Source organism: Diprion similis, chromosome 11, assembly GCF_021155765.1.
Source record: "Diprion similis isolate iyDipSimi1 chromosome 11, iyDipSimi1.1, whole genome shotgun sequence".
Lineage (NCBI taxonomy): Eukaryota > Metazoa > Arthropoda > Insecta > Hymenoptera > Diprionidae > Diprion > Diprion similis.
The window spans coordinates 2,429,066-2,444,407 of NC_060115.1; the positions used below are offsets into that span (position 1 = coordinate 2,429,066).

At 42.1% G+C, this 15,342-nt stretch overlaps 2 protein-coding genes across 2 annotated transcripts; one reads left to right on the top strand and one right to left on the bottom strand.

Moving 5' to 3' along the window:
- Window positions 1–7,313: 7,313 nt before the first annotated feature.
- LOC124412379 (splicing factor YJU2) lies at window positions 7,314–8,747 on the top strand. Its single transcript, XM_046892207.1, has 3 exons — window positions 7,314–7,469; window positions 7,566–8,282; window positions 8,360–8,747. The coding sequence occupies exons 1-3, from the start codon at window positions 7,446–7,448 to the stop codon at window positions 8,591–8,593; spliced, it is 975 nt and encodes a 324-aa protein (XP_046748163.1). The 5' UTR covers window positions 7,314–7,445; the 3' UTR covers window positions 8,594–8,747.
- Window positions 8,748–9,458: 711 nt separating this feature from the next.
- Window positions 9,459–13,767, bottom strand: LOC124412725 (unconventional myosin-XVIIIa-like). The gene is made up of 12 exons (XM_046892847.1): window positions 13,713–13,767; window positions 13,488–13,630; window positions 12,974–13,282; window positions 12,057–12,913; window positions 11,875–11,994; window positions 11,687–11,802; window positions 11,471–11,613; window positions 11,163–11,281; window positions 10,694–11,054; window positions 9,866–10,578; window positions 9,646–9,702; window positions 9,459–9,495 (listed from the first exon to the last, which is right to left on the bottom strand). The coding sequence occupies exons 1-12, from the start codon at window positions 13,765–13,767 to the stop codon at window positions 9,459–9,461; spliced, it is 3,030 nt and encodes a 1,009-aa protein (XP_046748803.1).
- Between the last annotated feature and the right edge of the window lie 1,575 nt (window positions 13,768–15,342).

The following is a 15,342-nucleotide window of genomic DNA, read 5'->3' on the forward strand; positions in this document are numbered from 1 at the left end:
AGACCCGTAGTGCGCGCGTGGCTAGACAAAGACGGTGCAAGTGAGCGAGTGTATGTATAACCTACCTACATAACGCTGTTATTTCTATATTTTCTATCCTCGCGCGGTGTTTCTTCGGCGCTAATTGAGCGCTTCGAAAACGCGCTCCCTTGATCGCTTCGCATATCGCGGACTCAGCAAGTTAATACAACGTCGAGTTGCGTAGGTCGGCATCGTGCGAGGCTAGCCAACAAACGCCTCCTCCTATCCCTCCCTCGACATTGTTGCATTATGGGGGGGGGGGGGGGGGGGGGGGGGCACTTTAAAATTTTTGATATTTCAAAAAATTTGGGAGAAAAGTGGGCAACCTGAAATTTTTTAAATAACAAGGGGATAAAATGAACCAGCTGAACTTTTTATTAAATATGAATTATTCGGAAATCATTAACTCGAGTTATTGCATAGCTCATAACGCGAAATGTTTGAAGTCGTCAAAGTGAAATGGTTTTTTGAACTTGAATTTATGATTACTTTTTCTCTCGAGAAAGATAGATAATAATTTAATATAATTGTTCGTAAGAAAATTTAACGTTTTATTCTGATTTTAGGCATTATTTTTTTAAAGGACCCACTTTGCCCCACCCTTCCCTGCTATTTTGATCCGTATATAATCACGTATAAGAAGAATTAACGAAGAAGCGTCTTGTTTTTAGTGCACCACACACATTAGATACACGTATATGTAAGTGATTAGATACCTAAAATACATTAGCATACTTTATTTTTGTTCAATTTTTATCCGTTCGATTATTAGCCTTAAACTGCTTGACACCCTGGGGTACAAATGACCCCACGCGTTTTCTTCGTTAATTTAAAGTACCTAAATCTCTAAAAATCTGTTCTGTGGCGCCACCTGGTATTTTGATATTTTGTTACATAACCTATATAATTTCAAAAAGTAACCTTTTGATAACTTTCATTAAAAAATATTCAATACTTCATATTCCATAACGATTCTTATCGCTGGGGTACAAACGACCCCAATGTGTGAAGTACGTGATTCAAAGAAGGGTTAACTATCAATTTTTTCAGATACACGGTACATAAAATCAAGGCCTAGTATGCACGGGGGGCGCTTTCCAATGAGTTAAAAAATATCTTCGCGTCACTCAGAAGGAAATACTCATCGATTACATATCGCGTTAACATATGTACGTACATACGTACACACGTATGTATAAATACAGGCATTCGACGCGAATACATTTACGTTCTACACACGCATAACAAATATCTCCACTACTACTACTACTACTAGTACGTACTACTACTACTATACTATACCTATAACGTGTAGATATACGCAAGATGGAACAGGGTCAAAGATTATAAAGTTTTATTTCAACAGTTAAATGATTTGTATGTAGGTAAGCGTTTGAAGATACACTGCACGTACGCTTATATTGCTATACATATAATCTGCATACATGTATATACATGTATGTTATACGCCCTCTAATGTATGCCTGTATGTACCATCTACCACGCCGAATCTCTCTTTCTCTCTCTCTCTCTCTCTCTCTCTCTCTCTCTGTGTACGAAACCGTGATTGTCAAGTCATCGTTTCTTTTTATAATACGGCTGCTGCAACAGCAGCGACAGCAGATCCCATACAATGTATTCCTTCGATATATCTCTAAGAGATAACATAAGTGTGCATACGTAATTTCTTTCGTTCGACGTATTTTTCTTCTCTTCCCATCCTTCGAGTATTTTATTTTATTTTTTATTTATTTATTTTTATTTTATTTTTTTGTTTTCCGTTTTCCCCTTTTTTTTTTATTTCATTTCCAATCTATTCAAAGTAATAATGTCGACGGATGTTTTATCGATTACGCTTTCCATCTTGCTTCAGTTTCATTATTGTTATTTTTAATGATTATATTTTTTTATATTTCAATCGCAATTATTTCTCCTGTGATTTCAAATATCGCCGGTAAAAAAATGGTTTAATGATAATACGAGCGTTGAAAAATTTTGTCGAAAATTATTCCCGTGGATACTAGTTTTATTGTATCATTGTTGTTGTTATTGTCGTTGTTGTTGTTGTTGTTTTTTTCCTTTCTCGTCGTGATTTCGAGTCAGGAAATCTTGAATAAAACACGAACGGTAAAAAGTAAGCCGCGCACTGTGCACCGAACGATTAATCAATCGATCTATCGATTCGAACTTGGATGTGAGGCGCCAACGTGGCGCTTCGAAGAGCCGCCCGAGAGCTCGTCTTATTTTCAAATCAGTCGCATTTTGTATTACAATGCAACGTCGGCGAGGAAAAAGAAAGAAAGAAAGAGAGAAAGAAGAAAAAAACGAACCAAAAAAAAAATAAGCGTAGCACGCCTGGAACCTTCCACGGGCAAGAAAAAAAAAAATACGTTGTTTGAATAAAAATCAATTATCCTTGCAGGAGGCTACATCGTTTTATAAGACACGTACTACATATTACACTAAAATCTGTAGGTTAGTTTTTGTCGAAAACAAAAAATAAGAATTGAAAAAAAATAAATAAAAATAAAAAAAAAACCACCAACGTCGCTAATGACGTGATTTTTGTGCAAATAGTACAATATAAACAGAAGAAAAGGGAGGCGAAACATTAAGGGAGGGGGGAGGTGTCTAATTAAGAAAAAAAAAAAAAAAAAAAAAAAGGAAAAAGGAAAAAGTAAAACAAAAAAGAAACTAAAAGAGGTGAAGAGAAGAGCATAAACCAGCCTTGCGTCCGGTTTGATAAACCGCGACGACACGATCGCACGCCGTCGTGCAACCAACTACCTACCTACCTACCTTATACACATGTGATATTATGTCTGATGTTTCTACGCACGATATGAGAACCGCTGCTTTACCCACCGACATCATCCACACTGCATGAATGGAACGACTTCCAAGAAACGTACAGACCGATCCAAAGATTTTCTTATTCGTAAAACGAAATGCAAGGAAAAAGTATTTGTTGTGAGAAAAAAAAAAATCGTTCTTTTTTTTTTTTTTTTTTTTTTTAACTTTATTTGCATCGTTTTGTCCCGCGAAAGCGCTTTACGAAAATTGATCATTGTTTTTTTTTTTGTTTTAATCTATAGTACGAGCTTTTTCGTAATGTAACATGTACGCGATACTCGACTGACACTGAAAACAAAGATGAATGGAAAAACTTTCACGATTTACTAGAAATTGAAGAAGAATGCTGAAAGAATTGATCTACATCGACGTAACTTTATTGCACATAGCTAATTCGTAGTTATATATATATATATATACATTATATATGTTTTGTAGAGTTTCGATAGTTGAAAAAAAGAGCGAAACACGCGTTGGTTGATCAGCGAATTTAAATAAATAAAAAGAAACGCCCCCCCCCCCCCCTCCCACAGAATATGTTCAAGGAAGAATGTATTTTAAACGGGTTGTACGAGACCGGAAGTCCGCGAGCTGCTGGTCGAACGATGTAATATAATGAAAGTAATTTCTTCTCCCTTTATCATTGAGTCGTCGTTGGTGAGGATGATGATAATGATGATGATGACGATGATGATTATGATGATAATTGTGTGTATTGAGCAAAATAAAAAAAAAGTAAATCGGCAGAGCAATGATAGTATGTAAATTATAGTAAACGGTGTGTTATTTCTTCAAGTTCTTTCAACAGCAATACGAAAAAAGTTGAATCGTATTCATATATGTAACTTAATAAATGAAAATAACAGTGATAACGAAGAAGAGTTTTAAACAGCTGGTGATTTTTGTAATCATTATGTCTGATTCTTTTGCTCTTCTTTCTCTATCGTTAGTGAAGAAATTGTGCAGTAATTTACAAAAAGAATTTGATATTTTCACCGCGATTTTTACGAACAACGAACGATTTTCATTTATGTTCATTAAGACAGATATTTCAACACCCTGTTTAACGTTTACGTTTTCAATTCTATGTCCGATAAATAATACGAGTTGCAAGGAATGAGGTTTAGAATAAGAAGTAAAAGGATTGAAAAAAACCATAAAATATGTATATCGCTTTTCGCACTGGCCAAGAGTCCTCCGCCGTTATTGCGCAAGTCGACAAACCTCTTCTCCGCGATACCGCGCGAAATCCCGCCGCAAATATAGTTGGTGGTGCTGATGGAATGAAAAGAGAGAAAGAAATAAGCAAAGAAGCGAAAAAACGGAGAGAAAAAATCTGATTATAAAAATAGAAGAGGGGAGAGAGAGAGAGAGAGAGAGAGAAAGGAAGAGAAAAGGAGAAAAGAAAAAGCGAAGAAAGGTCGGATTTATCGCCCACAGACGGAGGGTAGAGACGCGCAGGCGGAGGTAAAAACCAACACCGCGATATTGTGTTCCTTACATTGCGAATTACATTTAACAATTTGCACTTAAAGCTGAAACGAAAATATATATCTTCTCCGGTAACAGGCAAATCATCATTTCAACTTTAACCAAAGTTGAGCGAAACAAGTTTTCATATTTACATATCTCGGTTCCCATGGTTCCTTTTTTCTTAGATTCAAGGAATTACACATATGCTGGGATTAATCATCGGCATTCAAAATGTATTATATGTACATAATAACGAGATCTGGACTGATGGCGAAAATCTTGCGTGAATATATGAAATACAATACTTGCACGTGGAAGCATATTTGCAAACACACATATATATATATAATAAAATACAAGAGTCGTTGGTTAGTTGCGTGGTAACGATAGTCCGTGGAATCCAGTTACATTTGAAACCAGTTGCTCCTACTAACTCGACGCAGTGCGAATATTAATGGCGATTATTTCGCGACTCTTGGCCAAAGTCGCGCCGCGTCGCGTCTGCAGTATTATATAAAGCTAGTAGACCAGAGCCAGAGTCAGAGCCAGAGCCAGAGCCAGAGCCAGGTAGATAGATAGATGGGTAGTAGGTAGGTTGTTTCGAAGAGCCGTTGACCTAAAGCTCGATGACACGCGACATTTTGTGTTGGTACTCTCCATCTTTTGTTTCGCACGTGTCGCACCAAAAGTTTGTCCGTTTATATATACCGTAAATTAAACAAGTTATACGCATACGCTAATCTATGAACGAGAATCCCAGTTACGTCATCAATTACGATGACTGCGACTATATGTATACATAACTATGTTTAATTGTGAATATTTAAATACGTATACATATAATGTAAGCTAGAGAGTTTGCTAAAAATCGTTATTTGAAAAAATTACAGTGAAATATATACTCGCCGGGGAGCGTAATTGCTGAAAGGCTTGAGAGATAGATCTCTCTCTCCCTCTCTCTGCTCTCTCTCTCTCTCTCTCTCGCCAACTGATTGAGACGCGAGTTTCATTCATCGAAATCGCGGCTGTCGGTGACGCGTCGAATTTAAAGTCCGCCGATAAAGCACAACATGCGAATCGCACGCGAAGCAACAATGTGCATGCATTGAATGATCGTTGGAGCCACACGTCTTGGCCGTGAACGTGTCCCCCCTTGCTTAGCTGGATCAAGAGTCGTTCGAACGAACGACATCTACAACCTTAACCATCACAGTACACTTATGAATAACATGTTTGAAGAAGTAGAACCGCGCAAAGTAAAGTAAAGTAAGACTCGATTAACAGAAAATAAAGAAGAAAGAAAGAAAGAAAGGAAGAAAGAAAGAAGAAAAAATCGTTTACGAAACGAAACGTAGTTAGGAATCTGTATTTACGAAGAAGAGAAGAGAGAAAGAGAGAGAGGAGTTGAAGCAAAAAGAAAAAACTTCAACGGCGACGAAACAAAAAAGAAACAAAGTTCAAGGCTATTTTTAGCACTTCCTATCGGTAAGCACAGAGCGGAAAGTTACAGTGAAGTACCGACTACGATACCGTCTCATTTCTATACTAGCGGCACAATGAGCTTATGATCATCGTACTGAGCAAAGAGTATTATTCATACTACGATATACTTGATGTCTGCGTCCCGTAAAATCCTTCCTTACCGCAGTTTTTTCTTTTCTCCCAATCTTGCTCGCCTCACTTTCCGTCTCTTTTCACGCCGGACTGAAATTAGGCGAGATCTTTGGTGAATCGAGGGATCGAAGTGCCGCGCACCCTGACCTCTGCTCTACCGAAATATTAATTAATTTCTTCGACAAAATTGCGGCGGATTTCCTAATCAGCCTGCTACTTACTTGTACTTGTAAAAGTAATCAGTCGCCGAGTTCGCGCTCAATGCTCATCTTCAGCTCGGATTCTTCATAGATTCGGTAATTCGCTGCAGTCACGTGTTATTATTCTGTGCGCCCCTTGCAACCTTGGACGTTCTCGGCCAGCCACGCGGAGCGAATAAACTCCGGCTGTGATTCTGGTCGATTTCCACGAACCGCTTTCGCCCCCCGCGAGTACATTTGTGCGATAATAAGAATCGCGAAGCCACTTCGTCGCTCTTAGACCAGCGTGTTTACTATTCTACTCCAAAAATCGCGAGAATTTTCGATCGGGGAGAAAATTTGCCGGCGCGAACGTATTTGAATAAAACAAATGAGCATCAAACATTTGCACCTCATCGCGCAGCCAACTTCAGGGTGCACGTTGTTAAACAGGTTTGCGATGATCTTCATTTGATCGAATTCTAAGAACTAGGGACGAAACTTCTGTTTCCATTCTATAGACAAGGAATTAGCAGGGGTATTTATACTTACAAATTCCGATTTGAACTCTGCCTGTGGACCTGCATGAGAGGTGCATCGTCATATTTTCCACGGCGTGTGCTCCCCACAGAGGAATGGACGCCGTTTGTTATTTATGCGTTTTAAATGAATACTTTCTCCGTTGTTAAAGGCTGTGAGGGTAAAAGCCGCGAGAAACACTCGCTGCGCTGAGTAACGGCTTCGGCAACGAGTAAAAGTAGGCAGAAGTCGAGAGGGGGAAGCAAAACGCGTAAAAGACACACGCGACGCCATCTTCGGAAAACAACTGAACTCGAGCCGTTCGTTTTCGACCGACCACGTGACCCGGCAGTGCTGCCAATCCAACAAAATCAAAACTAGACACGCCAGTTCGAATATGCGTTTCACGTTTTGTCGTTATGTGTGACTTTTATTCTCGTCACTACAATTATGATCAATATTCATGCATCCTTGACTCTCACGAACTTCTAAAGTTCACAAAACTGAAGCAGAAATTTGAAATTCTGTGCCATTGACTGAAGAATATGTCGCTAGAGTCTAGTGACTTTGGAGTCAGTAGCTCGACCACAAACAGCTGACGACACTGACTACAAGCTTCAGCCAAGTTGACACACCATTATCTATCTCTTACAGGTGTGAATTGTTGTTTCGAGGCAGCGTCACTGGTTAAGAAGTACATAGGTGTACCGAAATCGTTGGCAGAGCTTAAAGGAGCTCAAAAATAGAATTAACTTTTAACAAAACTCCAGAGAAAACTCCTTCAAAATGTCTGAGCGAAAAGTGTTGAACGTAAGTATCGCAGGTCGGCTATAACCACATAACTTAAATCCTAACCTAGCTGCAAATCTGATCTAAGCTAACCACAGAATGATTCTATATTTGCAGAAATATTACCCCCCGGATTTCGATCCGTCAAAAATTCCGCGTATGAAATTGGCCCGCAATCGTCAATACACGGTACGTTTGATGGCACCGTTTAACATGAGGTGTAAGACGTGTGGCGAGTACATATACAAGGGTAAGAAATTCAACGCGCGAAAAGAGGATGTCGAGGGTGACGATTACCTCGGCATAAGGATATACAGATTTTACATAAAGTGTACCAGGTGTCTTCAGGAAATTTCATTCAAGACGGACCCAAAGAATACGGATTATGAAATCGAGGCTGGAGCGACGAGGAATTTTATGGCTTTGAAGCTGGCCGAGGAGCAAGCGCAACGCGAGGAAGATGAAGAGAAGGAGGAGGAGGCGACGAACCCCATGAAACTTTTAGAAAAAAGAACTCAACAGTCCAAGCAGGAGTTGGAGCTTCTTGAGTCTCTTGAAGAGCTGAAAGACCTCAATAGAAGGCAACAAACCATTAATTATGATCATATGCTCGAGCAGTACGACACCGTCTCAGCCAGACAAAGAACTCTCAAGGAGCAGGAGGAGATGGACGAGCAGCTTGTAAAGTCGATATTCGGAAAAAAAGAAGCGACCGGCAAGGTTGTCGTTGAAGAAGAAATAGTTGAGCTGAACGACGAGCCGGAAAAGAAAAAGCCTAAAGTAGAATCGATCGAAGATGGCGTAGCGACTAAGAGTTCGGAATCAACATTGACGGTAAGTCAGTCAGTTTTTACGACGAAAGTAATAAAAATCCTAAAATATGAGACGTCACTTCTATTTTATTAATTCAGGAAAAACCTGCCACTTCTACGTCGACTTGGAATCGCAGTGTCGGAGTTATTTCAAGTAAACCGAACTTCACGGGACTTGTTAAACGGAAAACCGTAAACTTGGGAATTGTACCTCGCTCGACCTCAAAAGAAGAGACCACAGTAAAGTCGGATACTCCAAACGCCAAGCCAGCGTGTGCTGGCCTATCCCTATTGGGCGCATATTCTAGTGGAAGTGACAATGACAGTGGTTGACCTTTATTCAATTAATGCCAGACTGTAATAACAAAACTGGTCTAGGTATGTATATGTGATATAATTTTATCATACAAAAAAAACAAAAAAGAATTCGAGGAAAATAACGACAGACCACATTTTGGGTATATAAATAAACGTGCTGTACAAATAATATAATATATTTATTTTACATTGTATATTTATAAAAATAATTATAATCTCATACGTAGATCTGTTTGTTTTTGTATCTTTATTTTTATTTTTATTTTTTTTCGTAATATGAACGGCTTCATTGATCATGATTTGAATGTGAATGTTATGTTTACGATCTTTGAATTGAATGCGTTTGCCACAAACAGCGAATCTCGATGTCGAAAGTTTTACAAAAGAAAAATTCCGACTGCAAATTGATAAAAGTCTGAAACCCACTGGCATTTTACTACTGACTACCGCAGCTTCTATAGTTCTATTATTCTGTGAACGGTTTGATATTATCAAATTAACTTGACACGAATGTAAAAGTAAAAAAAAAAAAAATTTAAGAAAGGAACGGGCTACGTCGGACTTACATTCGCACATTAAATACTACGTGTATATGCATATTAAAAAGCAAAAAAATAAAAAACGAAAACTGTATACGTATAATATACGGAGGACAAAGTATAACGCGAGTAAAAACGTTCCTCGCATACAAAATTACGACTATAAATGACTACATAATATTACATGTGTTACAGGCACCATTCAATGATCATACGTATGTTTTATATTATGATCGTTCCTGCAGGGCGATGATCAGAAAATTCCTTACATGAAGGTGAACCCAGTACTCCTAAAACACAAAAGATCAATGGGGGGTCATGAGTGGCGGTGAGCTAGTGTTTCAGCTACTGATGGGTCTGTTTAAAAGGCCAGGCACTCTGTAAGGAATTTTAAGATCATGCACCACATACTGACCAGCGTTTAACTACGGCGGCTGGGAGTACCCAGCCTGTTAAACCAGACCCCTTGGGAACCGACCGCAGTAGTTTCTTTTTTCATGTGTATATAATCAATATCTGCATGCTAACCGTAAGTTTAATTTAAAATATAAACAGTCATTTACTCCCAGCGATGTAGTTGAATTTCTGCAACGAGGAATGAAAAGATAAAAACTAAGAATGTCGATTTAACTAACAATATAAATTTCTTTTTCTCGATATTAGGGTCAAGAAATTTTTGAAATGACCAAAAAGAACCGATATTCCTCAACCTTACGATTTAACATAAATAAACCGTTACGCCGTGTACTGGCGGACGCGAATCAACGGGGAAGTCCGCGTTGGTGTATCCTGTTCGATCCAGATAGAGGAGCCGACTTCGTATTCGGTATTGCGTCTGGACAATTCCCCGTTCAAAAGTGCCCGCGAATGCTTAACGAATTCGTGTTTGGAATTTGTCTGAGCCGATCGTTTGTCAGCCGAAGGCTGCATCAGCCAGTTGTAGAGGTCTTCGCGTATTTCGGTACTGTTTCGCACGGGGCTTCCCCTCAGGGATCTAGATACGCGTCGGGGAATCCTGTGCGGGCCTCGCGCCCTCTCGATTTCGAGGGCTCGAATAATGTCGTTCAGTTTTTGGACCGACGGGGATTCCCCGCAGGGATTCGACCTCGCCGACTTCTCATCACCGCTTGCCGATTTCGCACGCGGCGACGGATTCCGCGAGCGGATCGGACGCGGTCCCGGCAGCCTCGGCAGCACCGGAATCGGCGAGGAAGATCGAGAATTCGGGGACCGGGTTAACCGCGGCTCGACGTACCGACGGTCCCGCTTTCTCTCGTGCAACTCGAGTCGCAGCTGGGCGACTTCCTTCTCCAGCTTCGTCCGCGTCGCCTGGGAACGGTCGTTCTCGTCCTCCATCTGGCGCACCACCTTCTCCAGCCTCATAAGCTGCATCTGCTTGCTTTCCAGGGTGGTGTAAAGAGCCTGCAGATCATCCGCCTTCGCCGCGATCTGCTTGTTCACCTGAACAAAGAGAAAGGAACGATGTTTGGATGGATCCCAATATGATTGGAGGATTGAAGTTCTATTACTGCCGTGATTTTGTTTTTATCTGCTTCAGAAACCAAGGAGTGCTCACCAGACGATTGATGGTCTCAGGGTCCAGCTGGTTCTGGTGTTCCTGGGTTCCGTTTTCCGAGCCGTTTTTTCCCTGGCCCTTGAGGAGTCCGATGAGCTCGTCCCTGACTTTGAGGACCTTGCTTTGTTCCCTCATAATCCTATCCCGCTGCTCGACCTCGAGTTGTTTCTGGATCAGCGCGGTTTCAAGTTCCTCGTTGTGACGCTGAAGTTCAGCCATGGTCGATCGAAGGTCGGACAGCTGCTGATGTAGCTCGATGGTGTGCGCCGCCCATCCCGATTTACCGGCCTCCTTTGATTGGGCGTGTAGTCTGCCCTGCAGCTCGGACAACTGTCTCTCGACGTTTTCACTCTTCTCAAGTCTGGTAATCAGGACCCAGAGAAAAAGAGAGAAAGAGATAGAGATAGAGAGAGGGTAAAATAAACAAGAAATCGGAAGCAGTAATCCGTAGAGTGCTGAAGGAACTCACGCGGTCTTCAATCTCTTCTGAAGCTCCGCTCTTTCCGAGTTGGCTTCCTGAAGCTCTTCGCTTTTCGTTACTAACTCTGCGGCTAGCTTGTTCTTCACACTTTCTGAATCCTCTTGGTCCTGTTAATATGAGAGTTAACAGTAAACCGTAAAAAGGAAACAGGAATTGTCCACTCTTGGTTCTCATGAAACACTTCCTCATTTTCTTGGAAGTTGGAATTTCTGAATTTTGCAGCCACACAATTCTTGGCCATTCAACGGAACTTTTAAGGAAAACACCAAAAACATAAGACAGTAATGATCACGAACCGCTGCCTGCTGAAGAACTGTGATGATCTCTTCCTTCTCGCGTTGGACCTGAAGCAGCTTGTCCTCCTGGGCAGCCAAAGCGGTTCTGGCAGTCTGCAGCTCGTTCCAAAGTTGGATTTCGTTTTCAGTGTGTACGCCGTCAACTGCACAGAGTATCGAAGGATAAAAAACAAAAATTCCAGCTCGGCTGGCCTCACGATCAGCGTGAGACCGTACCTGGCTTGACGGTCAAGTCCTTGGTGTTCTCCGCGAGGTCGCAAAGCTGCTGACTCTTCTCTTCGAGTTTGGTGCACCGTTCGGTCAGCTCGAAGACCTTTTCCTCGGCTCGGGACCTGCGTGTTTGTAAAAAAAAAAAAATTGAAATTGATATCGACAAATTTTTGTTTACCATTTCGAAGTCGCACCTGGCTTCCTTTTCCGCTGTAAGTTCTTTCTCAGTGTCTTCAAGCTGCTTCGAGAGTCTCTTGATGGCCTCACTGGACTCGGCCTCTTTCTGGTCGATTTTCTTTTTCAATTCATTGACCCTGATCAAGAGACATCTGTCGATTAGTGGGATTGCATGTTCGGTAGTAACATAGAAAACAACCGTGATTCGAGACTGTCTCGCTGCTTCTCCGTCTTCGCGACGAGGCTCTCGCTGTTCTTCATCGCCTTGTGCATGTCCTTGCTACGGGCCTCGAAGGCCGCCTCCTTCTGCTTCACCAGGTTATCAAGGGACTTGAGACTGCCCTGAAGCTGCTGGATCTTGGCCTCGTTGGAGTTCGCGTGGCTCTCGAGTTCGCGTATCTTGGTCCTGGCTTTCTGAAGCTGCGTCTCAACCGCGCTCTTCCGCTCCTTGATTTGGGCGACCTTCTCCCTCTCAGCGTCAAGTTCCTCGACAGCCGATCTGAGCTTCTCCCTGAGCTCTCTGACCAGCCCTTCGCCCGAGTTCTCGAGCTCGGTAATATGACTCCTGTAGCTCTCGTGCTCGGTCCAAAGTGCCAGGATGTTCCTCACGAGCTCGCCGATCATGTCACGCTGCTTCGAAGCCGCTTCCTCGAGTCGCTTCTGGAGTGCCTCGACCTCCTCGAGTTCGTGACTCTCGAGCTGCTTGGCCATTTCCGAGTCGAACTTGGCGCTGTTTCCGGTGCTGAATTCGGCCAGCAAGCCAATCATGTCGGCCCGTTTGTCCAGCGCTTCCCGACACACGTTGCCACTCAAGCTCGTCAAATCGTTCAGCTTTTCTTCGAACGTCGCCGCGAAGTCGTTCGCCACCAAGGACGTCAATGTGCAGTGATAGAACAGCCGTTCACCAGACTCGCCATCGCAGAACCCCGACGTTTCTCGAAGGGCATCGTTCCTGACCACCTGGACCTTCTCTACCTTCCCCGGATCCTTCAAACCTGCCGCGATCACCTTATCCCGGAGCTCGGAAATCTCTTCGTACAAGTCCAGGGCTTGTTTCTGGAAGGTCAAGTGTAATCGTGACCACTGCAAAACAATCTATAATCTCATTGATCTCACCTGCTTGTCGGTCAGTTCCTTCCTGAGGGACGTGTACTTCTGCCTCTTCGTTGCGAACTGATTCTCCAATTGTCGTTTCTGCAGAACCGTGTTCATCCCGGGCTTTGGCTTGATCGTCGAGACGCTCGAGGAGGCTCCATTTTTTATCATCCCACCACGTCGCAGCCCCGTGAACGTCGGCAAAGCCGAGATTCGACTCCGGGGTGTTTGGTCTCCAAGATTCGACTGAGACGATGTCTCCTCCGAGTTCGTCGGCTTGGTCGGTGCCGCTTCGCGATCCTGTTGCGCAGTACCGGAAGCCTGAACACCCTGAAACGCAATTTAACGACTATCCAGCCTACGCTGAACCGCAAAACTAATTATATCGACTTCCCGGTTGTCTAATGGCCCGCGAAACGGCCCATCAGACCTCCGGAAATGCCCATTCATCATTTTGCAAGTCGACGTTCGACTGCCCTCAAAACGCGAAAGTACATCGTTAAACTGGCATCGTCGGTACGAACGTCGAACTCACGTCTGACGAGGACTTTGGACATGTCGCCTGCTGGTGGGTGCTGATCGGCAATTTCGGCCCGAGGGCGGGCGTCGAGCACCTTGGGATTACCGATTTCGATCCTTTTCCACCGAGGCGAGTTATCGAGGCGCTTGATGCTCTGGCTGAAACGAATACGTGACTTTGACGCTCATTCATTCACGAGGTATGCGTGAATCGACGAAGCAGGTTGAATGAATGACTTACTGGTAGACTCGGTTCGCTGGGATGTCGATTTTCCCGCGGCTGAAGTCGTCGACATTGTTCGTCAGTTTACATATTTAACGGAATTTTTTTTATATAACTTGGCGCGTTTATGCTTTCCGGGATGTAGAATTTTTTTTCATCTATATACCGATTTAAACTGTGATTTTGAAATTCGGGCACACCTGCTTGACGTCTAAACAACGCTCGCCTGTCATGGCAACACCTCGCGGCGTTCGCATGTTCCAGATCTCCGCATCACCGTCGCTCTGCAATCACAGCTTTAATTTTCGCCATCTTATCACGATTTTTTACAACAAAGTCTCGATTCTTCACATGCGAGCAAGCCATTGAATTATATTGATGAAAGAATGTCCTTTTTTGTTGTTCTTGGCACTCGTAACGAACTCAAGTTATAAAGAACTGTCCAGTTTCTAGTTTAATGAAAAAATTTTCATCACTCGTTCAAAAAACTGCTTGAGAAATTTTACATTTATCAAAATTGATAACACCGATAACAAATGCGATAATTTAAGATTGTCTCCAATTTATAACTACAATAACCGTGATTTTATCACATGTCCTTTAATTCCCTCAGTCAAGTCTTGTTCCAGTATTTAAATTTTACTTAATCAAGATCGTTAGGCAGCTAATTTCGTGATCATAAATAAAATTTCATTTCCTCCCGTTTCGAATTGCCCAACGGTTTTTCAATCCCGAGGTAAAAATTTCTCAACTGCTTTCAATACGAATTAAAAACCGTCGATCTTATAATTCAAACTTGAAACAGGCAAACGGTTTTTCAACCAATACTAATCACGTGGCGATCGTTTTCAATCTTCAATTTTCACTCTTCTTTTTCTTTTCTTTTCAGTCTATCGATTCCTCATGCTCTTCGGTTTATCTATTTTCAATGCCTGATTGGAAAGTGGAAAAAAAAAACCCAAAAGAAATAAGATAAAATAAAATAAAAAATATCCCCTTCGTTAGCGAGTATAATTTTTAGCCTCCGGCCGTTTTATTCTCATTATAGAATACCGCGCAGCTACGACGACGTCGACGACGATGTCGACGACGATGCTACGTATACCGACAACCCTTCTCCGCATTGGCCTGCAGCTTATGAGCTCGTATTTTAGACTCAAATATTTATATCAAGTTTCCGGTTGCATCAACCTATGCATAAACAGACCTGTGCAACGTATATAGTTATAAACCTATAGTTATAAACCTGTGATAGAGCAACAAACCTATAATGAGTTGCAGCCCCACGACGATTGGCATCCAATCGAACGTCCCCGCTTGGCAATCGTCCAAGGATTTTCCAATAGCACACAAACGAGCTTCCAAAGGACACCCCGACGACTAATAGCCGATAGCTTTATCGGCGCGACGGCTTCCTTGGATTATCGCAACGAAGGAAAACAGTGAGGAAAAAATAAGCTCTGAAAAAAAAAAAAAAAATTTCTTTATACAGCCGAAGAGGTGATTTTAAGGCGAGAATCGCTTTCCAACAGGAACTTCAAATATCCGCGGATATTTTATAAACATTATACAGTTTTAATTGACTCGGAGGACGTTTACGGGGTAAAAGTTAATTGCCAAAAACGTGTACCGCAAGTTTGTTTTGACG

Excerpts from the sequence above, each read along its gene's own strand:
- LOC124412725 (XM_046892847.1), bottom strand. The coding sequence starts at position 13,767 with ATGTCGACGACTTCAGCCGCGGGAAAATCGACATCCCAGCGAACCGAG. Across the intron at positions 11,614-11,686 it reads GGACTTGACCGTCAAGCCAG|TTGACGGCGTACACACTGAA; the intron begins GTACGGTCTCAC and ends TACTCTGTGCAG. Across the intron at positions 10,579-10,693 it reads CTGAGACCATCAATCGTCTG|GTGAACAAGCAGATCGCGGC; the intron begins GTGAGCACTCCT and ends CTCTTTGTTCAG.
- LOC124412379 (XM_046892207.1), top strand. The coding sequence starts at position 7,446 with ATGTCTGAGCGAAAAGTGTTGAAC. Across the intron at positions 7,470-7,565 it reads CTGAGCGAAAAGTGTTGAAC|AAATATTACCCCCCGGATTT; the intron begins GTAAGTATCGCA and ends CTATATTTGCAG. Across the intron at positions 8,283-8,359 it reads GTTCGGAATCAACATTGACG|GAAAAACCTGCCACTTCTAC; the intron begins GTAAGTCAGTCA and ends TTATTAATTCAG.